This window comes from Quercus suber, unplaced genomic scaffold, assembly GCF_002906115.3.
Source record: "Quercus suber isolate HL8 unplaced genomic scaffold, Cork oak 2.0 scaffold_439, whole genome shotgun sequence".
Classification (NCBI taxonomy): Eukaryota; Viridiplantae; Streptophyta; class Magnoliopsida; order Fagales; family Fagaceae; genus Quercus; species Quercus suber.
Window position 1 is genome coordinate 157,501 of NW_027069890.1, and position 26,191 is coordinate 183,691.

General features: G+C 33.3%; 5 protein-coding genes across 7 annotated transcripts in view; 3 read left to right on the forward strand and 2 right to left on the reverse strand.

Moving 5' to 3' along the window:
* LOC112012674 (cytochrome P450 94B3) overlaps positions 1-693 on the forward strand; it is a gene marked incomplete at its 5' end in the record, with an annotated part of 1,685 nt that extends 992 nt beyond the window's left edge. Inside the window, one exon of the mRNA XM_024045058.2 lies at positions 1-693. This exon is cut by the window's left edge and continues 992 nt beyond it. Coding sequence (XP_023900826.2) covers positions 1-478 — 478 coding nt within the window.
* Positions 694-10,025: 9,332 nt separating this feature from the next.
* On the reverse strand, positions 10,026-12,057 carry LOC112012673 (SWI/SNF complex component SNF12 homolog). The gene is made up of 2 exons (XM_065762036.1): positions 11,445-12,057; positions 10,026-10,387 (listed from the first exon to the last, which is right to left on the reverse strand). The coding sequence occupies exons 1-2, from the start codon at positions 12,041-12,043 to the stop codon at positions 10,318-10,320; spliced, it is 669 nt and encodes a 222-aa protein (XP_065618108.1). The 5' UTR covers positions 12,044-12,057; the 3' UTR covers positions 10,026-10,317.
* Positions 12,058-13,178: 1,121 nt separating this feature from the next.
* Positions 13,179-16,661, forward strand: LOC112012663 (large ribosomal subunit protein uL22y). Its single transcript, XM_024045044.2, has 7 exons — positions 13,179-13,294; positions 13,533-13,569; positions 13,842-13,882; positions 15,542-15,772; positions 15,859-15,961; positions 16,051-16,118; positions 16,294-16,661. Exons 1-7 carry the CDS (start codon positions 13,205-13,207, stop codon positions 16,357-16,359), a joined length of 636 nt encoding a protein of 211 aa, XP_023900812.1. The 5' UTR covers positions 13,179-13,204; the 3' UTR covers positions 16,360-16,661.
* Positions 16,662-17,721: 1,060 nt separating this feature from the next.
* Positions 17,722-21,318, reverse strand: LOC112012664 (UPF0235 protein At5g63440). 2 transcript variants are annotated; one of them, XM_065762035.1, is made up of 7 exons: positions 21,152-21,318; positions 20,876-20,982; positions 20,049-20,202; positions 19,754-19,850; positions 18,889-18,977; positions 18,722-18,790; positions 17,722-17,964 (listed from the first exon to the last, which is right to left on the reverse strand). In XM_065762035.1, exons 1-7 carry the CDS (start codon positions 21,215-21,217, stop codon positions 17,905-17,907), a joined length of 642 nt encoding a protein of 213 aa, XP_065618107.1. In that variant the 5' UTR covers positions 21,218-21,318; the 3' UTR covers positions 17,722-17,904. The 2 variants fall into 2 exon arrangements, with proteins under 2 accessions (XP_065618107.1, XP_065618106.1); XM_065762034.1 differs by having other exon boundaries at positions 20,876-20,990.
* A 1,553-nt stretch (positions 21,319-22,871) lies between these two features.
* Positions 22,872-26,191, forward strand: LOC112012665 (elongation factor 1-delta). 2 transcript variants are annotated; one of them, XM_024045048.2, is made up of 8 exons: positions 22,872-23,002; positions 23,922-24,026; positions 24,191-24,307; positions 24,540-24,633; positions 24,854-24,977; positions 25,105-25,218; positions 25,631-25,792; positions 25,977-26,191. In XM_024045048.2, coding segments are annotated over exons 2-8 (699 nt in total). In that variant the 5' UTR covers positions 22,872-23,002; positions 23,922-23,940; the 3' UTR covers positions 25,979-26,191. The 2 variants fall into 2 exon arrangements, with proteins under 2 accessions (XP_023900816.1, XP_023900817.1); XM_024045049.2 differs by having other exon boundaries at positions 22,893-23,019.

A 26,191-nucleotide genomic window follows, 5' to 3' on the forward strand; every position in this document is an offset into this window, starting at 1 on the left:
TGCTTGTTTATGTGAGTCCATGAGGTTGTACCCACCTGTTGCTTGGGATTCTAAGCATGCAGCGACCGATGACATTTTGCCAGACGGCACTAAGGTAAGGAAGGGGGATAGAGTTACTTATTTTCCTTATGGAATGGGGAAGATGGAAGAGCTTTGGGGTAAGGACCGGTTTGAGTTTAAACCGGACCGGTGGTTTGATGAACCGGGTGGTGCAGATATTGGCGGGGAGTTGAAATATGTGAGTCCATACAAGTACCCGGTTTTTCAAGCGGGTCCAAGGGTGTGCATTGGGAAAGAGATGGCTTTTATACAGATGAAGTATGTGGTGGCTGACATATTGAGGCGGTTCGAGATCAAGCCGGTTTTTGAGGTGGATGAACCGGTTTATATCCCTTTGTTTACTGCAGAAATGGCTGGTGGGTTCAAGGTGATGATCAAGAAAAGGAGTGGTTGTTATGATTCCATGACTAGTGCTTAAGATAGATTTTTTTTCTTTTTCTTTTCAAGTGCTTGTGTTTAGAGCTCTTCAACCACTTGGTTAAAGCTTAAGATAGATTATCTTTGAATGGGCATTGATAATTTGATATTACATTCCACTCACTTGTGCTTATTTTCTATGACTAGTAATGTAGGAATGTAAAATACAAATGTCATATTGTTTTGTAATCTATTATGGTTGATTTTTGTATGTAATCTTCATTATGATAAATTATCCATGACTTATTAGTATAATTTTCATTATAGATATAAATTTAATTGTAATATACTATTTATGAATAGAGTATGAGACCAAGAATCTTGTACAATTCAGCTAAATGGTACTTTTTTTATGTCTCCAACAGGTTCAAATGGTTTATTTTCCATTATATAACTATTGAAATCAATAAAAATATTTGACTCTTTTTTGGTAAATATAAACAGTCAAATTAACCAAATTAGATAAAACTTTAAATTCTTTTCTCTCAACTTTTCTTTGTTGCTCTATCTCTTAATCCCAAATCACTACAATGGTAAACTATTAGATCTGCTATATTTTCTTCCAAATAAAAAAAAGATATGTATATGTTCAATTTAAAATTTTTTACGAGGGCCAATGGGTAAATTTTTTAAGATGCACAAAATCCGCTTGGGTAAAATCGCTTTGACTTTCACATAAAAGAGAGCATATATGAGACAAAATAACATTAAAATATACAAACTTAATGGTTTTTTTTTATTAAAACCAAAGTTTTATAGAAAAATGCTGCTTATTATTAATGTGAGTATAAAAGTATAAAAGTAATTTAGTGATGAGTTTAAATTTTAGTATTAAGTTTAAATTAGAATTAGTAATAACTTACTAATCAATAATTTTAGGACAAAGTTTGACTATAAACTTGGTTGTAACGTAAAACTACAACTCCCACTAATTAAAAAATTAACATAATTACATATTTTAAAAATCTAACCGTTGCAAGCATGGAAATATAATATATATATATATATATATAATTTAATGATGGATTTGTCAAAATTTACATTTAATAAAAAAAAAATTAAGTAGAGCTGTAGTCTTAGGCTACAACCAAGTTTGTTGCTAAATTTTGTAAAAAAATTTAAATACCTTTAGGTTAATAAGAAAGCTAACCAATATCTTTAGGACAAAATTTGGTAACAAATTTAGTTAATAGCCTAAAGTTACAACTCTACTCAACATTTTTTTATTGAATGTGAAAAATTCACCATTAATTGGATTCTATTTTCTTCTTATATCCTTCATACTTGCAAAATTTCCAGAAGATCAAAGATCAATAACTATATCATCAATCAAATGTTTGAATTTCAAGGTTTTATAGTTAAATTATTTATAAAAATAAGTTTATAAATTAAATAGTAAATAACATTCAATTGACATAAAATTTGACATATGTGTTAAAATTATAAAGAACATGCAATCCAACAGTTAGATTTTTCAAAATATGTAATTATGTTAATTTTTTTATTGGAAGTTGAAGCCTTAGACTATAACTAAAGTTTTTTTTTTTTTTTTTTGAATCAAGTTACAACCAAGTTTGATTCTAAAAAAAAAAAGTCACAACTATCTTTGTAACCAAACTATATTCTATGTTTATTATGTGATGAAAGGAAATATACCATCTTGACCTATGAATTTCTTTAGATATGAGATTATCATTTTTTTATTATTGGAAGTTGTAACCTTAGGTTAAAACCAAGTATGCGTGTGTGTGTGTGTGTGTGTATAAAATCAAGTTACAACTAAGTTTCTTCTCAAAAAAAGTTATAACTAAGTTTGTAACTAAACTTTGCTCTATGTTTATTAAGTGATGAACAGCGATATATCATCCTAACCTATGTATCTCTTTAGACATGAGATTTTCATATAATTTATAAAAATATTATAAAATAGTTTGTAACCTATGTATCAACAGTTTGTATCATATACCATCCTAACCTATGTATTAACAGTCTGTAAAAATATTGTAAAATAATTTGTGACTGTAACATTACTCTTGAACTTAATAATTCTTTCATGATGAATATTTTAAAATTAAATTAGCCTTATTAATCCGAATGGAAAGATAGCCAAACAACCAAAACTTTCCTCATGGTTTCCAATTGTATTCTTGCTACCTAATTTTACCAACTTTGGCAACCTGCCAAAATTGGCGCAAAAGTAACGTTTGATATAAATAGAGTTCTTGCCATATTATCAACTTTTCAACATTGAAACCAGGAAAGAAAATTATATGCTCCTTTTCAAACATATCTTCATACCATTCTTTGCTAAAATTATAAATAACCACAGCAAATCCAAACCCAGATTAAATTGTATTCCACATCAATGACCATCTCTTATTTTCGGGTAGTTATATATGCGTACTCTCTCCTCTCACATAACTGTGGCTCCCACTATTAAATTTAGAGAAATGATATGTTTACAACATTTTTACAATAAATTATAAATGGTAAGTTGTTACTAGTTGTTATTGCTGGGGTAAAAAAGTAATCTTAGTATTAGTTTCAAATTTGAACCAATAACAATTAACCATCTATGATTTGTTGTAAAATTGTTGAAGATGTAGCATCTCTCTTAAATTTATGGTGAGATTTACAATTCATGTGAGAGAAGAGAATACATATTTATAGTACTCCCGAAGTATTCAATAATTTTTCCTTCTTTTCTTATAGTCATTTTGCACCAAAACGCATAGGGTCCATGAGAAAAATGATTTTAAGGGTTAACCATTAATGCAATAATTTTGCTAAAGAGTTTTAGGGTGTGTTTGGATACCGCTTATTTTGCTGAAACTGAAAACTTATTACTAAAAGTACTATAGATAAAGGTAAAAATTAGTTGAAATAATACAGTGAGACCTATGAATAATACCAAAAAGTACCGTGGAGCACATGAATAGTACTAAAAATTGCATGAATAGTACAAGAGACCCATCATTTTTTCAGCAAAATGCAAAAAATTTTCATCGTAACGCATTCCAGACGCGCTTAATGGGTCTTTAAATTTGAAATAAATTGATTCCCTAAAAAGTACTGTGGAGCACATGAATAGTACTAAAAATTGCATGAACAGTACAAGGGACCCATCATTTTTTTAGCAAAATGCAAAAAATTTTCATTGTAACGCATTCCAGACGCGCTTAATGGGTCTTTAAATTTGAAATAAATTGATTCTCTAAAAAAAAATAAAATTCTAAAAACAGTTGTACCAAAAAGTACCGTGGAGCACATGAATAGTACTAAAAATTGCATGAACAATACAAGGGACCCATCATTTTTTCAGCCAAATGAAAAAAATTTTCATCGTAATGCATTCCAGACGCGCTTAATGGGTCTTTAAATTTGAAATAAATTGATTCTCTAAAAAAAAAAAATTTCTGAAAACAGCTGTACCGCTAAAGTTAAAATTTGAAATATAGATTTTAATGCACTACTATTTAATGTAAATATGGATATTTAACGCACTATTTAATGTAAATATAGATATTTAATGCACTATTTAATGTAAACATAGATTTTTAATGCACTATTTAATGTAATTTTTCAAGCACTTAAATGATAAAGAGCTTTTTAATTATATAAACTCTATATTGGAATTGGAAAACTCTGCTATAAAAACTCTACAATTGAGAATTTGTTTGGTACACCATTTTAAACACATGTTTTCAATTTTTAGATAATATTACACGTATTTCTACACACTTTTTTACCCAGATGTTTTTCCAAAAAAACTGAGAACTATTTTTTAAACACAGTATCAAACGAACCCTGAAAAATCTACCACTCGTATACACAACACTGGAAACAATGAATAGTCCTTTTCTACAACTAAATAAGGCAGATTGAAAACATGGATCCTTGAATAGTAGCACAATTTTTAATTATTTAGTATGACAATTATGTAATGCTTCATTTGAAGGAGACTAAACCACTTGTTCATATCAATTATTAAGCCTTTGGAGTAATATTATTTTTGCTAGTTGTTCATATCATTTTATTTCAGTATCTAATTATAAATGAGAAATGCTAAAGAGTGCCTTAGGGCACTGGTTAATAATCTATTTTATGAAAGTTTTGATACCATTTTTATGGGAAATGAAAAAAGCTGTCAAAATATTATTTACTTTTTTTTATTTCCCATAAAAACTTTCTTTAAATGGATTATTAATCATACCCTAAGGACAATCGTTAGCATTTCCATTATAAATCACATTTTTGGGGACATCATTCCACTGAAATATATATATATATATATATTTTAAAGAAGGGGTAAGTGACTAAATATAACTTTTTTTTAGTCAAGTTTATAGTATGTCTTTGTATTTGAACTACATTCCCTCTCTATTGTATGTTCGTTTCTCAATGAAAAAAAGAAAAGAATATGTAGAACTATCACTCTAAACTTATCTTTTCTTATGTTTGGGTTTCTCGAATGCTAGCAAAAAGTATTGTACTGCACAATCAGTGCTAAACCTGCAATCCCATTATTAATAATTTTTTTGGTAGAAGCCATTATTAATAATACACTATATCATTTATCTAAAAAAATAATACACTATATCATGTATAATATTGTTCAAAGTTCATATGAAATCATTTCTTTTAACCATTGCGTACGCTGTGGCCGATTTGGCCATACAATCCAAACAATTAGGACCTTAGCACATTTGTTCCTTTAATATATGGTTCAGATCTCAAAATCCAAATTCATTCCCTAAAAGCTCACATGACCATATGTTGTAATATAATTATCAACATGCTCATCAATATGTTACACATGAAAACATATATTAGAATCTTCACAGCGCATATTCTGGTTTTGATGTTCTCCAAGATACGCAAAATCTGCCATAATCTTTTTCTTTCAGTATCTAATTCTTAATCACATTTTTTTGGGACACCCATTCACATGGAAATTGTAAAGTTGCATTCTTCTACTGCAAAAGATACTCCCATATCAAAGTTTGTGTGGTTCAAAGTTCAAACAGTTGTCAAAAAGATGAGAAAATATGAGTATGATTTGGTTAATAAAAATTAGTTGGATTATATGTGGTCGATAATTAAAGCTGGTTGAACTGACATCCCTTTCATTTTCATACTCATATTACTTTCATGCTTATCTGAAATGATGTATCCTTTGCAGTTTTTAGAGCAGTCACGTTTGATATCCAAAAAAAAAAAAAAAAAAAAAAAGGCAGTCACGTTTAAGTTGAAGTTCCTGCAAACACAATATGGTGGACTTGTTAAAGTAACACAGAAATTTTCTTTGTGCAAGAACTAGCTCATGTGGCAAATTATAAATGGTAAAGAGGTGATGACTACTGAAATGATATGTTTTGATTAATATATAATAACAATGATGATAGCAGTGAGACTACGTGAAAGTCACGTAATTACAAATTAAAGGTAAAGATTTTTGGTTTGAAAGTTAATGATAAACTAATAATATTATTATACTACTTTAATTACTTCAACCAAACAAACTCTTAAGACAATTATGAAAAGGTAAAAATCCTTCAATAATCTACGCATCTTGACAACTCTTCATGGAGACAAACCAAACAAAGAGAAATTTCACATCTTATTTTATGTCCAAACAAAACAACTTCCCTATTAATTTATACACATATGTATAAAATGGGTAGCTTTAATGGCCCACGTTTTGCATCATCCATGCTAAGTGCACATTCAAAAAGTATAACATGTAGTAGAAAGTAGAAACTGGCTTCTTAATTTAGCAAATTAGCCAAAGCTCTCCCTCCAAAGCATAGCATCTTTATCTTTTTATATAATTGGCCTTGGAAACATTGTTGATGGACCACACAAAGATCAAAATCAAACGTGTTCAAATTGCATTCACAAAGCATTAAAGGAAAGATTTTCCAAGACCCAAAAATAATAATAAACAGGGGTAGGAGGAAGTTACCATCTTGAAGTAAAAGCTAGCTTCTTAGTGTCTCCTTGCATATTTTGGCTTGATGTGCACACATAAATGTTTTGGTTTCGTACACGTTCTTGTATTCCAAGAAAAGCCAGACATGAATTTCGCCCCATATAGATAAAGAGAAGGCTATATAGGTCCTCAACTGTAGTATATTACAGCTTCAAAAGTAGCCTTCCAAGCGAGCAAAAATAACTAGATCCAGTTTCCCACATGCCCATGGGCTGCAATATTATTGCTTGATTTTCCTTGTATGGGCAATGTACACAAACATGTGCTACCTGTGACAAGTCCTTTCAAATTCATTCATCTTGAATCCTTGATATCAAACAACAAACATAGCAGTCCCACTACCTGGCTATCTAGCCAGCCAGTGTAAATGAAAACTGTGATTCAGTCAATTAATAAGTCTGCTGGTATAGAAGTTGGCTGTTAATCGTTTTTGCACATATGTATATAGAGGTGGTGGCCTGGTAAACCGTTAAAAGAATGCTTCTTTTATGAAAAGTGCATTAAATTTCTCTTTCTTCCTACTAAGGATTATTGCAGTAAAATGCTATACAGCAATGTTTGCCTATTGTAGAATCCTAATGGACCATTGCTTAGTGACAACAGGGATAGGATAATTTGGAGCTTTCCACTCAGAGTCAAGAGATAAATTAAGCCAGAATAATGCTTTAAAAGAGGCTTCATTGAAAGCTGTTCTATTCTAACTTTTTGGGTCTGATTTGGGAACTCCATTATGCACAGCTATGAAGGAAGTTTTCATATATGAAAAAAGAATTGGATATAATTTTTCTCCAACCCAACTTAGAAACAAGTTCCTCTAATCTACTAAGCAACGACTTAAATGATCATTTACTACTTTTAACCACGTGATAGTGTTAATAGAATGTCGTGTAGGTATGTAACTTAGCTGGATGACTTAATTAGCTATGTAATTAAAATTCTTTTGAAAAGTTTTCATATATGAAAAAAGAATTGGATATAATGTTTCTCCACCCCAACTTAGAAACAAGTTCCTCTAATCTACTAAGCAACGACTTAAATGATCATTTACTACTTTTAACCACATGATAGTGTTAATAGAATGTCGTGTAGGTATGTAACTTAGCTGGATGACTTAATTAGCTATGTAATTAAAATACTTTTGAAAAGTCTTATGAACCTTCACATTAGCATTTACTACTTTAATCACTTGACAGTGTTATTAGTATGTCGTGCAAGTATGTAACTTAGTTGGATGACTTAATTAGTCGTGTAATTAAAATACTTGTGAAAAGTCTTATGAACCTTCACATGATGTGTTGCAATTTTAAAGGATATTTTTTTAAAACCGGTTTGAAAGAAAAATTTGTACAAAACAAATGTTAGTCTTAATAATAGAGTTGTGCTTGTACACTTTTGATGAGTAAAGCAATTGAATTCCTTGAAGCATGAAATAATTGATGTGAATGGCCTTCTTTATATATGTAATTTGACAATTCTTCTCATTGTCTATCACGTATAAGATTATTTACCAAATGTAGAACTTGATTGCTACCAGTGGAGACCACAAAGTGTTGTTGAACATAAAGGATGAGCTCAAAATGTGCCACATTTCCATACTTATGCTAAGTAAAACCTTCTTATATATGGAATTTGACAATTCCTTTCTTTGCTTGCTACATGTGAGATTCTGCATCAAATGTAGAAAATGATTGCTACTAGCAGAGACTACAGCGTGTTGTGGTACAGAAAGATTAGCATGGAAGGTGCCACATTTCCGTACTTAAGTAAAACCTTCTTATATATGAAATTTGACAATTCCTCCCTTCCTTGCATGCCACACGTAAGACTCTGTATCAAATGTAGAACTTGATTGCTACTAGCAAAGACTACATGCTGTGGAGAATAAAAGATGAGCTAAAAAGGTGCCACGTTTCCAAATCTATGCTAAGTAAACCCTTCTTTATATATGGAATTTGACAGTTCTTTTCTTTGCCTACCACATGTAAGATTCTACACCAAATGTAAAACTTGATTGCTACTAACAGAGACTACCTCTAAGCTGCGAAACATAAAAGATGAGCTCAAAAGGTGCCACGTTTCTAGACCTAAGCTGAGTAAGACCCTATGCTTTAGGACTAGGGGAAATAGGTCCTCCTATTTGAGAAGCACGTAACGAATATTGCTACAATGATAAAGAAAAGACCAATAACAAATGACAATGGGCTCAAGACAATTGCCGACAGTCCCCGAACAATTGGATATAAAATGCAATTATTGCACGAGTCCATAATAAAGTCCCCTCATTCATATAGACCTAATGTTCCGAGAAGGTTTATGTTTTGTGTCCTGTGCTCACAAGGATGCAACCTGAGGTGTAATGTCAACTTATGGAGATGCATTGCATTCCTAGGTTCTGTCATCTCCACAATGCCACAGGATGTCGGCCTTAACCAGTTTTTCTTGTATTGGACATATTATGGATAAAGCTCAAGATTGGTCAAGAAGTTCTTGATGCAACCTATGCAACTTTGTAAACTTTCACTCATTTTTCTTTTTCTATTTTTTTAGTACAACTATCCTTTTATGCAGCTTAATTTATTCAGTTTATCTTTTAAACCAAATAAATCAATGAAAATAAACTATCCCAATCCAGCTTAATTTACTCAGTTTATTTTTTAAACCAAATAAACCAATGAAAAAAAACTATCCCAATCAAGCATGTGTTTGGCTTGAAGATGCCCCTAACTTCCGTATTACTTGGTACTGGAGATACTACTACATTTTAAGAAAATTGCCGTCTCCTTTCAATTTACTATCTTTCCCGGCACCTTTCCCTCTCTTCTACTCTTCCTTCATCTTATTCAGTTCTGTTCTAAACATAAATGAAGGTGACCTCTCTTCCACTCTTCCCTTCATTTTCTTCTGCTCTGTTCTAGACATAAATAAAGTTACCTTCGGCTAAGAATTGCCAGCGGCTAGATGTAATGATTTACCAATACTAAAAAAGGACTACTATTTTGGAGGTTGGAAATGGTACTCAGGTCAGGAATTCAAATCAAATAACCTACCTTCAATCACATCCATTATGTCCCACAGATTTCAGGGCAAGTAAATAAATACTACATGTATCATGTACATACAGTTACTGATTTATACAGGCCTATCTATGCATGCATGCACTCATACAACCATGTGATGTACATATAAACGTTCTGGTCCTAGAAAGATCCTAGTATCATCAACCTCATTCCAAACCGATGAATGAGTGTTAGATTTGACCTTAAATCATAATGGGGGAAAGGATTTGACTGGCCAATAGCAATTACTGCAATAGGGTTTTCTGGAGTTTGAGTATACTCTAAACCCATGAATAATGGGAGAGTACAAGTAATAGGGTTTTCTGGGCATTGAATTAGATTTCAAAACAAGTAACAGATTCAAAAGTAACCAAGTACTTCTATCGTGGAGTTCAAAAAAAGTCACCACCCAACTGTCTAACTCTCCAAAATAGGAATTGAGAAAATATACTAGCAACCAAATTTACAAGCAGTCCAGGATTTCGGTATTGAGCTGTATATAGAAGAGGAAACTTTTTTTTCATGGGAAATAATCACCTCCCTTATAAACCCAATACATTTGATAATACTATCTAGCCAAGAAACCATTGAGAATAGTTTTGACTACTAACATCCAATACATTCCTAGCAGAAAATGAAAAGAATTAAACACGGGGGTGGGGTGGTGTTGGAAGAGAGTGAGAGATAGAGTATCCATTACCATTCTACAAAAGAAAAAAAAATATAAGATGAATTATTATGTTAGAAGTATTGACATGCAAACCAGATCTTAACAATTCAACAAATCCTCACTCAAGTGCTACCAGGAGCATCACTAGCAGCAGATTTGCGGTTCAGGTAACGAATAACAGCATCTTCAACCCTGAAGATTTCACCAAAAACATAAATAGAAATTCAGAAGACTGTTATATAATGCTTTTCATGGAAGAAATATAAAAAAGGGAAGATATCAGGTGGACACAAAAAATTACTTATCATTATTTAACCTTATTTCTTTGTGGCTATATCATAAGTCAAAGCAGATTTGATTTGTTTTTGTAGGTAAACTAACACAAGAACATTATCTTTTGTTGATTTTATATTTAGAATGAATAAGTAAACATGGAAAACCAAAGGCGTGGAGACCATAAACTGATGAATATCAAGCACTGTGACCAGTTGGCATCTATTACCTATGAACTATCAACTCGAACTACACAAGTTACAGGCACTGCAAATAACAGCACAACTTTTTTTAAACAGCAATCGAAATGATTCTTTTCAGCACAACCATCAAACTACAATAGAGTAGGCACAAAATTATTTTGATAAGTATTTACAACTTCTGTTAAAAAAGACACAGGGCTTGATATTCATAGGAACCTCTCATTCAATGTTTTATCTTGTTGATCAGAGTCTCTAAAATGAAATTTTCAGAACATTTACTTTGCAATTCTTTTCTTTTTAAGGAAGAGCAAATGCAAATATGATATTAAAATTCATTCAATCAAATATACTTTATGCTGCAAAACTGAAAGGGATATGATTGTGGGTTACAATCCTTTCTCATGTTTTTATCATTTTGTTAAGTTACAATCATTTCTCAAGTTCACATGGAGAACTTTATTTGTAAAAAGAGAATACTGGTATCAGATACACCTGACATAGGGATCAGATTCCAAGGGGAAGCTAGGTAAGCCTCTATAATAATTGTCTAAGAAATTTGTAAGAAAACAATGGTCATTGAATTTGAATGCTTATATATATTTCAATTTTCATCTCTCTTAGTTGAAACTTTCTTAGTTGTAGGCACACATTAAACCAAAACCCAAAAAAAAAAAAAAACCATATTCCATTGGCAGGCTTCACTGGGAGAAGAAGCCAGTTTCTAACACATTTACACACAAATAGCAATAACAAGAAACAGAACAGAAGCTTACCATGGTTGATTATAGAAATCAGAACGGCGCTCTTTTTCTGCATTACGGCTAGCATCTCCAGCAACAAGCTTTAGATCCTTGCTCTGAGAAGCAATCAAGGCATTAATAAATTCTGCTGGAGACTGACTAAACCCAAGAAAGAAAGCCCGCCTCCTACGATGCTCATGGATCTTCTTTATAGAAGCACAAATCAATTCATCACAGGCATCAATCTCTTTGTGCCTTTCGATGTTTGCCAAGAAGGCAGACATTTCCTTTTCCAAGTGAAAAGGCACATCAACCAGCACATCGTAACAAGTATTGCCAGCAGGAGAATTTCCTGAAAGCTTGATTTTATGCTCCAAATGTATAGGCTGTGGAGGCGTCAAATGCACTGATATCTTCTGTGTTACCATGGCAAATTTCATTTTCTCTTCCCCAAACACTTTCTGAAGAGGTGGATCACATGTAAAGAAGGAAGGGTCATTAGGGCTCTGCAACTTCTTAGCCTTCACATAGTGCCAAATTGCTGCGATAATCCTTGGGCGGGTCTCTACCTCAATTCCAAGAATTTCAGTCAGAGCCTGTGAAAGTTTGAATTTCTCTGGTGCATAATTCATTTCCAGTCTTATTATCGCAAAAAAAAAAAAAAAAAAAAAAAACCAATCTCAAAAGTTTTGAGGCTGCTTACTGAAGTGGTTTGCAAGCCCTTGTTCACGGTAACTTCGGCCTTGTTATGGCCCATACAGCCGAAAACTAAGAGGAAAAGAGCTGAGAATAAAAACTTATCAGCTCATACCTCCACGAATTCATGTAGTTGAGGATCCTAAATAATGCCTTGGGAGAGTTTCCTGCTGAGTATAAGTCTAATGTTAGACAAAAGTTACTAGAAGGCCATTTTAGCTAGAGGGTGGGTCATCTCCCTAACACAAGATTTGACACTAGCAAATAGCGGCCTAGATTGAAGAAACCACTCATACTATCGGAATAGTGGGGTCCACTAATCATGATGCCCCCACTTAAAAGAAGAGTATAAATAGAGAGAAGGTAGTAAAGGTAAGGGGTTGGAACAAAAAATCTAGGGAGAGACACATTACAGAAAAGTAAGAACTTTGTTTGGAGAGAAGAAAGTCCTACTCGAACTTAAAGAAAGGGAGCTCGACTATTTGGTAGCATCTATGGCTGGGCTGAATCTAAGGCAGTCCGGTATTGAAACACCACCATAAGATCACCAATGACACCATCAATTGCTCATTAGACCTCCCATTGTGAGATAATTACAATCCAAGATACAAATAAATTGGAAGTTTGAGCCTAATTAACCCAAGGTTAATGAGAACGAATCACCATATTATTTTATTATGGGTGATGAAATATCTTCAATTTATCCTATTTTTATTCTACTGTTCTCGTTTAACATAGTTTTCATTTGACTTCATTACTGTCGGTTAGTTGTCACCATAAAATAAAAAAATAAAAAAAATAAAAAATAAAAACAAAAAAACAAAAAACAAAAAAATGTTGTGTAACATGTGTATGGAGATTAGAGTGAGCCTCTAACAACCTGTGAGCCCACCAATGGTCACAAAAAGATTAGATGGGTAAATCCTCTCCAAAATAAAAAAATAATAAAAAATAAATAAATAAAGCCGAAATAAATAGAAAGACAGCCCATGACCCAGGTACATTAACATGGCCCTGAAAGAGGCCCCATACTAAAAACAATATTGGGCTGACTCAAGCCCAAACAAAATCTAAACACGTAAACCCTAGGGTTTCATATGCTCTCTTATATCTCTGAGCGCCTTACCGCATTTTCTCTTTGGCTGGGATTTTGGAAAAGACAGCGTTCAACAGAGCCAGCAACCATGGTGAGTTTAGTTTCTCAGCTAAAATTGATCTGGGTTTTGCTTTGTTTGGCATTTGGAAAGTGCTTTTCTTGCGTTTTGAAGCAAATTTTGCTTCTCAAAAGCATTTTGGAAATACTTCCAAAAAAAAAAATAATAATAATAATTTATAACCATAACGTGCAAAGCTTTGCTATTTAAGTGTTTTCGTTTTATATTTTGGTTTTGGTTTCTAATGAGATGTGTTATTTTGACTTTTTAGGTGAAGTATTCGAAGGAGCCAGACAACCCCACCAAGTGTATGTGAATTTTTAGCTTTATTACACTTTTTAACTATAGTTTCATTGGATCTTATTGGGGTATTTGTTTGGTAGCTGAGAAAATTTAGGATGATGAAGAAAAATTATATTTTGATTATAGATTTTCCATTTTTATCTTGTACTAGATAAAAAGTGTGTTTGCTAAACATAAATATAAAATATGAGATTCGAATTTTTGGGGTGATGAATCTCTGCAACTAATTTTAATATAATAGAAATTTGATATTGTTATTTGTCTGACCATTTTTCAGCCTGCAAGGCCAGGGGTTCTGATCTCCGAGTTCATTTCAAGGTACCCTTTGGTCAACTTCGTTAAATTTATCTTTTGATTGTGAGGAGTCTGTTTTAAGTGCTTGTGTTGTATATGTTTGTTTAATTATACCTTTGCTTGATTTGTTATTTCAATTTATGGAAATTATGATCATCTTTCATCATTTTCGCTGTGGAACATGAATCTGTTGCCCCATAGGCTGTGGTGCCATTTGGCTTAACCCATAGGTTATTCGATACAGGTTAGATGGTATTATCATAATTGCGTTGCCTGGTGACCTTCATTCAAAATAAATTATCATGTATTTTTTTAGCACAAGTCACTAGCATTGTTTGGGTAGAAAAATTTATTAAAATCCTAACATTTATAAGATGTGGCCTGACATCATTTTTGTCTCTTTTCTTTGTTGAAACTGCTGGCAAATGACAGGGACCTATTGCCCTTCATTAAGGGTTCTTCCTAAACTTTAGGAAACCTACTTGCATGGTTGTTGGGTAAAGGTCTGAGTTTTCTAAAAAGTTTGGTAATATATGTTATACTCCTTCCGATTCTATAGTTAGCCAAAATACTAAATTCTTGGAGTTGATTTTAGAGGCTCTCATTCCATTTTCTTGTCTAGTGGAAAAAGTGGTGAGAAATGTTTCTGTGAATCTTAGCTCAAATATGTCTTGCTTTTCCCCCTATGCAAAAAAGAATATTTTCATAATAAAACAGAGTAACATCCAGGAAAAGAAGGGGAGATGTCATCTGTTCATTTTAAAAACTAGGACACAAAGGGGAGAGCCAAATGAGAAAAGGAGATGTAAATGTGAACTGACATAGCATCATGGACCGGAAATAACGTTTTTCATTAGAACCTTTTGTGCTAATGCTGTTCTTTATCTCTTAATTATTCATTTTGATGATATGGAAAGGTAAAATGGCTCTTTTTGTTGATGAGATGAGCAACTCTCCATTACCTATCTAGAATCTTGTTCATTCATTTTCTCAAAGGTTTTTTGAATGGTTATCTTCCTTCCTCTTTGAGACATTATAGAAAAATGTGTCTAGCATAACACATGTTTATAATTTTTATGCACTGTTGTCATACCTTTCTTTTTCAATTCTTGACTGTTTTCTTAATTATGCTCACACAAAGAAACTGTTGTGTCAATGGTTTTGGTACATGATACAGGCCTTTTTGTTGATGAGATGAGCAACTCTCCATTACCTATCTAGAATCTTGTTCATTCATTTTCTCAAAGGTTTTTTGAATGGTTATCTTCCTTCCTCTTTGAGACATTATAGAAAAATGTGTCTAGCATAAAACTTGTTTATAATTTTTATGCACTGTTGTCATACCTTTCTTTTTCAATTCTTGACTGTTTTCTTAATTATGCTCACACAAGGAAACTGTTGTGTCAATGGTTTTGGTACATGATACGGGCCTTTAACTTTCAGACATGATATGTAGTCATTAATGTAGTTGACTCTGAAGTTGAGATAAAGTGTATCAATGTATGTTCTTCATTGTAATGCATTTATTACCTTTAGAAGTTCTAACATCAACATGTTTATATGTGCAAACTATAATTCATATAATTCCATTTTCGGCTACGGGGTACCCTCTTTGCATAATATTCTGTTTTCTTTGTGGTTAATGTTTATGTAATTGGATTCATTTCCTCTCTTGATGTTCAGAATACAAGGGAGACAGCCTTTGCAATTAGAAAGTTGCATTTGACCAAGGCCAAAAGATATTTGGAGGATGTTTTGGCCCACAAGCAAGCCATTCCCTTCCGGCGGTTTTGTAGAGGAGTTGGGCGAACTGCACAAGCTAAGAATCGCCATTCAAATGGACAAGGACGCTGGCCTGTTAAATCTGCACAGTTTATTCTGGATTTACTTAAGAATGCTGAGAGTAATGCTGAGGTTTGTATTTTTTAGCTGCAAATTTTCCTATCCTGGTTCTGTTTCTGTTGGCTAATGACATTTGCATATTATCAACTATTCTCTAGGTGAAAGGTTTGGATGTGGATTCGCTTTTCATATCTCACATCCAGGTAAATCAAGCCCAAAAGCAAAGGCGTCGCACATACCGTGCTCATGGACGAATCAACCGTGAGTATTTTTTGTCCACTGCTGAGTTGTGTATCTTTTCTCTGTTAACGTGTGTCAACTTGATAATTACTTCTAAATCTGGCTGGCAGCTTACATGTCATCTCCATGCCATATTGAGTTGACTTTATCTGAAAAGGAAGAACCTGTCAAGAAGGAGGTAATTCTATATGATTTACTTTGTTTTTTCCTTCAGTTCTTGATGAATGAAACCAATTTAATGTGCTTGTTCTCTTTGTATGTGTAAAAACTTGCTTGTGTAGTTTATTTATTTATTTTTTAATATTGTGTTGCATCTGTATGACATAATTTTCTTTATTGCAATGATTTTGCAGCCTGAGACTCAGTTGGCTCCTAAGAAACCAAAGGCTAGAGCATTACGTAGTGGCGCTTCTTCTTGAGATGCAGAGTTGTAGTCTGTCAGCAGTCTTTTTCTTGGTTGACTACAGTACCATTAGAACCTTTTTGTCTGCCTTCTTTCATAAAGTGTTAAATTTTCTGAGTCTCTTCGGAGATATTTGTATTGTGTTGTTGGAGCTTATTTCAAACCAGTTGAAATTGTCTTTGTCCCGTTTATCATGAATGCTTGAACTGTTTTGATCCTCTACTGGTTACTAGCTGAGCTGTCTGAATGTTTTTAGAGTTCAAATTCAAGCCAAATTTGTAAGGTTCATTTGGTAATGCCAGCAGAAGCTATTTCAAAGTGTTTTGGTCTCATAATTTAAGAACCCGCACACTACATGTATCTAATGCAGGAGATAATTTTTGTTATTCTAGATATCCATGGTGTTAAAAAGTTGGGGCTTTTGACCAATAATTGGTTGTAAAGATAAGGTAGCTGTTTGGCAAGACAATTTATAGGGCCATTGATCAATGTCTCCATACAAAATAGCCATTCAAGAAGGGATCTTTAGATTCTTTACTAAAGCTAAATGTGGAAACTTGTGAAGGCAAGTCCTGCAATATTGAACCTTAGTTCATTGTACCAAGCCGTTGCTAGAAATGAATTTAATCAATAACCTTTGGTTAACATTACTCAATAGAATTGACTTCAAAAATTCAAGTTGCAAAACAGATTCAGTGTCCTGATATAATGAATAAAGATGGCTAATCATCTGGTAGAAAAAATACGGTTTGATAGTTTCGTCCAGTTTTGCATAGCAATGTGACAATATATAGATCAAATCACTTATAAATCAATGAACTTTAAATCTCTCCATACAAACTTCCCATTCAAGAAGGGAGCTTTAGATTCTTTACAAAAGCTAAATGTGGAAACTTGTGAAGGCAAGTCCTGCAACATTGAACCTTAGTTCATTGTCCCAAGCAGTAGCAAGAAATGAATTTAATAAACAACCTTGGGTTAACATTACTCAATAGAATCGATATCAAAAATTCAAGTTGCAAAACAGATTCAGTGTCCTGATATGATGAATAAAGATGGCTAATCATCTGGGAGAAAATACGGTTTGATAGTTTCATCCATTTTTGCATAGCAATGTGACAATATATAGATCATATCGCTTATAAATCAGTGAACTTTAAATTTTGGTATTTTGCTTGAAATAGCTGATCCAAACAATCAATAACTACTTATTTTTAACGCAGTATTTGACCATCTTATTTATAAATTATAATTGGGCGATGTTGAATTTTAGTGGAATAGTTACCTTCATAAATCTACACCATTTTTTTTTGGGGGGGGGGGGGGGTGGGGGGTGGTGGGGGGAGAAAAACATAAAAACTTAATTTGATGCCCGCTATTTGGGAAAAAGAAACATAAAAACTTAATTTGATCGTAAGCCTACATGGATGGTGAAAATCATTAAAACTGAATGAAGCTGAATAACAACGTTCTATAGTTGAATTACAACACAGGCTCAAAACTTGCCTATGCAACAAAGAATGTTGCAAGACTCAAACCCAATATGCATCCAAAAGGAGCTTCAAGGTTGCACGGCTTCCAGAAGTTTTTCATACACCTGTCTAGCAGACAAATCCTCCACCTGATACAATTTTTCATAAGTTATTGAACTTGGTTCAACATCTGAGATAAGAACCTTAAACATAGGGTTTTACTTGAAATGTGACTTATTGCAAGATATACACAAAAGTGGGGGGGAGGGGAGGTGTTAAGATACAGAACTTAAAACAAATCAACTATTGCAGCCTTTTCTAAATTAGTACTGGCATGAAATGGTCATTAAGGGCATACATCCCAGAATAAGACAGTTTTACTTGTGATATGTCTACGTTGTACAACCATGCAAGTAGTTAAGAAGTCTCTTATAAACATCTACTGCACGTCATTGTCACCTATGCTGCTTTCTAAATAAATGCACTTCAGTTAATTACACAACATTCGGTTAATTTGGTATGGGAAAAACAATCCGAAAAAAGAAAAAAGAAAAAAAAGGAGGTTAAAAAGGCCAATCTGTCACAATTTTCCTTGAATATTAGAATTTACTACTTGAATTAGAAGCAGAAAAACTTGAAATACAAACTCAGGAGAGGGGGGGGGGGGTGGGCTGGGGTGGGGGCACAAACTGTATGTAGGATAGGGGTGCTTGTGGACCAGGGTTATCTTGAAAAGTAGGACATTAATTTAGTATGAAGATGTTAACATATTGCCATGTGAAAGTAAAATAGAAAAAAAATAATAATAATTCGGTCTCTAAAAAACCCAAAACAGCATATGAGCACATTAACATATGAACATACAGACCCAAACCCTAAACAATAGAGAAAAATGATTTAACTCACCACAAGGAGTTTAGATTTGTTATTCCACCCTCGTTGGAGAGTCATCTGGCTTAATCTCAGACCCAACACCTAGGTCAAAAGCAAACATGTTTAGGATTAACATGACATTTAAAAGGGTATTAAAATAAGGATCAAGTTCAACTGCCTAAGTTGAAAACGGTACATACTTTGCCCATGAATTCCAAAAGTTCATTATTTGCTTCCCCGCGGGCTGCAGGTGCAGCTACGGTAACACGAACATCATCAGCATTCACTCCTGGCATGAAGAATGAGAATTACAGGTTAGAGCAATACGTTATTTCTTTCATAAATTAGGCAAATCCTTCAGATTTATTGCAGACGTCAGTGGGTAAGATATGCAAGAGGTAACACAAGACTAAGTTGCTGATACACTTGCTGACAGAAAAGACAATTATGGTGTTCTTTCTATTACTTGTATATATATGAATGTAGAACAAAGGTAAAACATAAACATGTACATGTACAAGCATATTTAACACAGACACACACAAATGGAGGTATGAATAGTTTGTGCTCGATTAGGCAAAACACATCTGCTGATAAGTTGTCGCACCAAACAGTCAAAAATGTTTATCAAGGCCTCGAAGTTTTAGATAAAAGCCCAACCATGATGCTTGATGCAGACAAGTGTCCAACAATAGTCTCTAGATCATGGCCTTTTCTTCAGTTTCAACTTCAATAAAAGATCATTCTTGCATGTTGATTTTGTGAGAAATATTATTAAGGCATTAAACCCAAGGTGTGTCCATACCAGAAGGCACTCATTGAAATATAATTCTCATGAATTGAATGAAAAAATTAAAACCTTAGAAACTGCATGCACAATATTAGTTCTTATTTATCAGCAACTAGGTGATTTGATTGAACAATTGTATGCAAGAAGTATAAACGAGTTTTTCCTTCAAAACAGATCAACTCCACTTTTTTTATTATATATATATATATAATAAATGACTATTTAACTTTGTGCTGCAGAAGCAATGCATGTTAAATAATATAAATTCATGTTACTTGTGATTGCTGAGCGTTGGGCACGATCTTCAACTTCTATAGCGACTTGAACAAGTCCTCCTTCTAACTGTGATATACAAGGTGGAACAGGAGCATCCTACGGCAAATACCAAAAAGTAAATGTTACACTTTTAGAGTTAAAACTTGAGAGAGAGAGAGAGAGAGAGGGAGGGAGATCCCTTTTCTTGGCATAATTACATATTATCGAAGAAATGGTCTAGAGTTCAATTATTTTATACATTTGAGCCTATAGATGATGGCTGATAAAAAACCTATATACTACTGTTTCTTATACCTGTGGGTTAGTTTCAGCAGCAACCGTGCTAAGGGCACCATCAACAACATAGATGAAAGAAGCAACTTCCAGATCTTCTTCCGAGCGGTAGCAGACAAAGAGCCCACAACCCATACAGTTCATACGGAATTGCTTCTCCAATTTCCCTTCACCCCTGGATTAGAAAGATCCACAATGACATATGTTCTAATGCACATATACTTACAACTCCAAAAAACCGCTAATTATATATGCTCAATTGATTCAATAACACAACGTGTTCAATAGACAAGCTCAAGACAAAAAGAACTATCATAAGAAACTTTAGCAACATGAGTTAAATGAAAAGAAAACCCTATACACACTCATTTCCATTCCAACCTTATGGTTTGGCACATGTTGTAAGAGACCATACCAATGGGCAGCTGTACAATAATTGCAAGTCAATCCTATTTACTTTATACATAGTGTTTCTAATTATAAGATAGTGATCAGATATCTCAGTCTAAAGGAACATTTGGCCAAAAATTAACCCCCTTTTTTTTTATAATGTCAATAACTTTTTTTGTGTAGATAAATCAATGGTTACAATAAGGGAAGGGGGATTTGAACCTATGCGTCTCTGTTGGAAACGTCAAGAGGTGCTAAAGAAGAGTCCTTTGGACTCGCCTCTAGCCATTAAAACCTACAAGCAACTGACCCCACCCGCCATATCTAATAGCCGGGTAATCCAGTGGCATTCACCCCAGGAACAAAGTTTAACTAACATTAAAGTTTAGGACTAATACTTGATATGTTCAAAACAACATAAAGGGTACACTAAAATCCTATATAGATGATTGAATTACCGCTTCAAGAGAACTTTTCCGGCATCATTAATGTTCAACCTAGCAAGATGCTTTGTCTTGTCCAACACATACGCTTTGTCTGTCTTCCTTTTGGGCATTTTCTGCAACTGGGTATCTTATAAAAAACAAACTTCAGCAACAATATTAAAAGTTAAAGCTTCATTCTTTATTGATTTTGAGCACATATTGAAGTGTGTGAAGAAGTATTACATGGTAAATTGATGAAATTTAGAACTCTAAAAAGAGGGTTTTAGAGAGAGAGAGAGAGAGGAGAACCTGTGATGAGGACATGAGAGGCACAGTGCTTGCAGTAATAGACGAAGAGATCGGAGTCAGGTCCATCTGGTGCTGCGTCCTCGCTTGAGTACGTGTGGGTTGTTCTCTTTGGCATTCTTTCCAATCTGAATTCTTCTTCCTTCTCTCCGTGCACTGTGTAGTAGTATATAATTTATTTCTTTTATGTCTCGCACTCGCAGCAGTGTTCACTCACAGAAATACGACGTCGTTTCTATGTGGGAAGAGAAATGTTGTTTAATAATTCTTTTATTTTTGTTTTTGTGTTTTCCTTATCAAGCATGGCTTTTTTATAATAGAGTGCTTTTAGAACTTAAAACCCTATATTCCCTATTTTATCTTTTATGTGTGTGTTTGTTTCAAAAAAAAAAAAAATTTACATTAAACGAACACCAAAGAAAAAAACAAATGCAATTTTTTTCCTCCAAGAAAACCAAGCATTAACAAGAAGGGAGGAGTTATTACAACAAAAAATAATTGTTAATATCACATTAACACATATTATGAGCCGCAAGGTTGAGTTATCTTTTTACCCAATAGAAGGAACATCTAGAGAAAAAGGATTTTAGCTCTATATGTAGTAGATAACCAAAAGCCACCGTACAAGATTATCATAATTGTTGATGGCTTGAATGCAAAATTGAGATTTTCCTTCAATGAGAATATTATGGACTTATTTTGTGGGAGCAATTTGTCACTTTGAAAACTTCTTAATTCTATATAATTAAGGTGTGTTCAATGATTCTCCTCTCCACATTATTGATACCTAGGTGCAAATTAATATTATTAACTATGTCATGAAGTACACAATTCCTCAAATGTCATAATTGTATCAATTGTTATTGCCATTTGAGTACTAACTTGAAGCAACTCTTCCATCAATATTTAAGTAAAACCTTGAGGGAATGATCTAGAATGAATTTGATAATATACGTGCTACTAGTGAAGGGAAGCGTATCTATTATGAATTATGAGCTCACATTTATAGTCAAACCAAATGGCTCAGGCTATATCACACCTAAATAACAAGTGAATACTTGATTCAAATGAATCACAATATAAATGACAATTATGTCATCTATTAATAAAAGTATATGTGAATAATCATTTGAATGCGTAATAGAAATTATAGGATCAAGGAAATTTCAAAATATAAACTTTTTCCTTGTTGAGCATTGTATCACTTCCACTCCCTTTCTTCTAAATCTTCTAACAACACAACATAATCAGGAAATTATCCGAAATTATATGAGAATCACTATATAGAAAACCTAATCTATTACTAGAGAGTGAATAAGAGACACATTATTATTATTTAATTATTATAAAAAATATTAGTTTTTTTTAAAGATAAATTTATTACATAAAATTAAGACAAACAAAATTTTGACACATGCTAATATGGCAGATTATTGGTAGTAGCAAGTAAGTAAAAAAATGATGTATGTGATGGACCCAAAAAGCTTGTAAAATCGACTGCAGCGGAGAATATTATCAAATTTTTTTTTTTTTTGAGCATTACTCAAATTATTACAAATATTTGAGTAATTTAAATATATAATTGGGTCGGGTTTGACTGTTTGAGACTACTTAACCCTCCCAAGCCCAACTCCATTAAAAAGACTTCGAACCCATACAACCATTAGTGTCGGGTCGGGTAAACACAAATAATCAAGGGAATATTCGAAGGTCCTTTAAACGATTCGTAGATTGTGGGTCGGGTCGAACATATCACTCTATAAATCATCCCCTCCTGTAGCACTTTACAAACCCTAGAAATTCTTCAATCTTCTCATCGCCTCTCTCACACAGCACCAAGCTCCTTCATCTCCGGTAATCTCAGATCCCATGTATGTGTTTGTGTTTAATATTGATTGTAAATCTGATATGCTACCTATAAACTTTGATGGGTTAGTTTTTTTTTTGGGATCAAAATGCTGTTTTTGTTTGAAGTTTTTTTGACCTGTAAGCTTATGGGTTTGTTTTTTGTATGTATTCATCAATGCTCGCTTATAAAGCCCATATGGGATATAAAGTTTCAAAATTTAGCTTTCAATTTAGTTTTGCAGATTCAAAAATTTTTGGGTTAATGATTTTTATATAAATGTGGTGGAATTCAGGTACAGTTCTCTGATTATATAGTGTTGCAATTAAACAAATTCAACTACATGGTCAATGTCATTGGAGGAAAAAAAACAATTTTATATTAGTTCAATTGGGTAATCTGAGGCGAGGCACAATACCTTAGGAACTGTACCTAAGATTTATCCTTGTCTCTATATATATAGCCAATAAGCTTTTAGCTCAAAAGGGTCTTACTTGGCATGTGTAACTTACAAATAAAAAACTATGTGATCTATAAAAAAACTTCGGTACCGATTCTTAGGTACACTTAAGGAACTATACCTAAGTTTTATCGTTGTGTGTGTAAATATTGCCAATGTGCTTTTAGTGTAAATGGATCTTTATTGGCAATGGAACTAACTTATAATAAAACTATATTATATATAAGCAGTTAACTAATTTTTGTTGTGTGGAGCATGTGAGCTTCTGGCTGTCAAATTTTCTTGTTAATAAACACTTCAATTGCTCAGAGTTATGATATGTTATGGAATTCTGTTAGATGGCTTGGTTTTGTGGGGAGGATTAGTTTATTTGACTTTCCAGTTTTTGTTCTGTAAGTTTGGTTTGATGCATTAGGGTGAATATGCACTTACCCTTATTTTGTCGTCTGCCTCTAATGTGCTTGTAGAACCAAATACTTAGCTAGAATGGCAGTCACATTCTATGATGTCAAATCGCCATCTGGCCTGAAGAGGCTTGACGATTACCTGCTTACACGCAGTTACATTACAGGGTAAGTTTCATCCTATCATTTTTCTTTTGTTTCCTTTTGTTTTTGGCATTTTTTTTCCTATACTTGTTTCCTCAAGTCTTAATTGAGAATGATTAATTAAAGACGATGATTACGGTTGGTTTATGGAATTTTGTAGTTTCTAAAATGTCTATTGCTCTTTTCAGCTATCAAGCTTCGAAGGATGATATCACTGTTCATGCAGCACTCTCCGAGGCTCCATCAGCTGAATTCGTTAATGTGTCTCGGTGGTACAATCACATTGATGCACTCTTGAGGATCTCGTAAGTTAATTAATAAGTTTATTGTTGTCTCAAAATCAGCATTGTATTTACCACTTATTAAAAAAAAAAATTCAGCATTGTATTTACCACTTATAAAAAAAAAAAATCAGCATTGTATTTTCCCTGTCCCTTGCTTCCTTGCATTCGTCTTGAATTACTTGGATTTTCTGGGCTAATTTATGCAGTAATTTCCATAATGTCTGTTTCTCATTCAATTGATTTTCCATTCTAGTGGTGTTTCTGAAGAAGGGTGTGGTGTCATTATTGAGGGAGCTGCCCCCATCGAAGAGGAGGCGATTGCAACCCCTCCTGTTGGTGACACAAAGGCAAGTACCTTCTATCATCTTTTGGCTGTTAATACTCACACATTTCCGTCCTCTCAATCATATTATCTTTTGAGTCAATTTGGTCAATACTTATATCCTATTCCTTTATGCTTTCTTGCAATTGTACCAGTGCTTGTTGTCCTTAATCATCTTCTTTTCATCTTCCGAGATTTTGTCTAAAGTAGTTTGATCTCATACTTGTCAAAATATTATTTTTCAGGCCGCTGCTGCTGAGGATGATGATGATGATGATGTGGACCTTTTCGGTGAAGAGACTGAAGAGGAGAAGAAGGCTGCTGAGGAACGTGCTGCTGCTGTCAAGGCATCTGGCAAAAAGAAAGAGTGTGAGTTTTCTGGCTTATTTTCATGATGCTTATGTTGCTTTTAAATATTTTGAAGTGTCTTCCTCCCTATCTTCATTCCCACTGGCATTAACTTGAGCTATTTTTTAATTATGATTTTCATTATCAGCTGGCAAGTCATCAGTTCTTTTGGATGTGAAGCCATGGGATGATGAAACTGATATGAAAAAGCTTGAGGAAGCAGTAAGAAGTGTTCAGATGGAAGGGTTGCTTTGGGGAGCATGTATGTTTTTTATCTGTGATTCCTTGTGTTAATTTTGAACATTAAAAAGTAATCGAGCAAAAGGCTTTGTCTTGCTCCCATTTCTTACAAAAATTATCTTAATGGGAGGACTAATTATCAAACTTTTTACTGATGGTTGATAAAAACTTCATTTTCCATAATCACGTCATTCTTACCATTAATTTTATTACAAGTTTCCCTGTTTTTATATTTATGATGAAATAGTTTTTTTTTTTTTTTCTTTCCCCCTCACATTTCTCTTATTATTTATGTTATTCGTTTGTGATCTTGACAGTGAAGCAACACATTCTATTTCTCTTGATTTTGTTATTGTTCCTTGATGTCTTGTAACTGTAGCTAACCAATTATATCTTTTGTTTCTGTTCTGACTTTGATTTATTGATTGTGACAGCTAAACTTGTACCAGTTGGGTATGGTATCAAGAAAATGACGATAATGCTTACCATTGTGGATGACTTGGTGTCTGTTGACACTCTCATTGAGGAACATCTTACAGTCGAACCAATTAATGAATATGTCCAGAGCTGTGACATTGTAGCCTTCAACAAAATATGTAAGTATTGTTATAATTATTATTTCTATACCAATGAATTTATGCTTGTGCCACTTGTTGGGTTATTTTGTGATCAGCCTATTATTGTATGCACTGCCTGCTTTTGACCACAGAAATATTGTATGCTTAATTGCTCATTTTGGAATATTGATGTCTTATTTGGTACGTCTGATTCTTGTTGCAGAATTGGGCTTGTATGCGTTGGTGCTGGAGATGTTTCAGTCTTTGCAGGGATTGAAGACCTTTATGCATGGCTAATGTTATTTATATTTATATTTTGAATCTTTATATTCCAAATTTTGTTTGTTGGAATTTAATTTGAGTTTTTAGTTGTGGATTATGGTCCCAGTGGAGCAAATGGTGTCTATTACTATATTATATTGATCGTTACAGTATCTA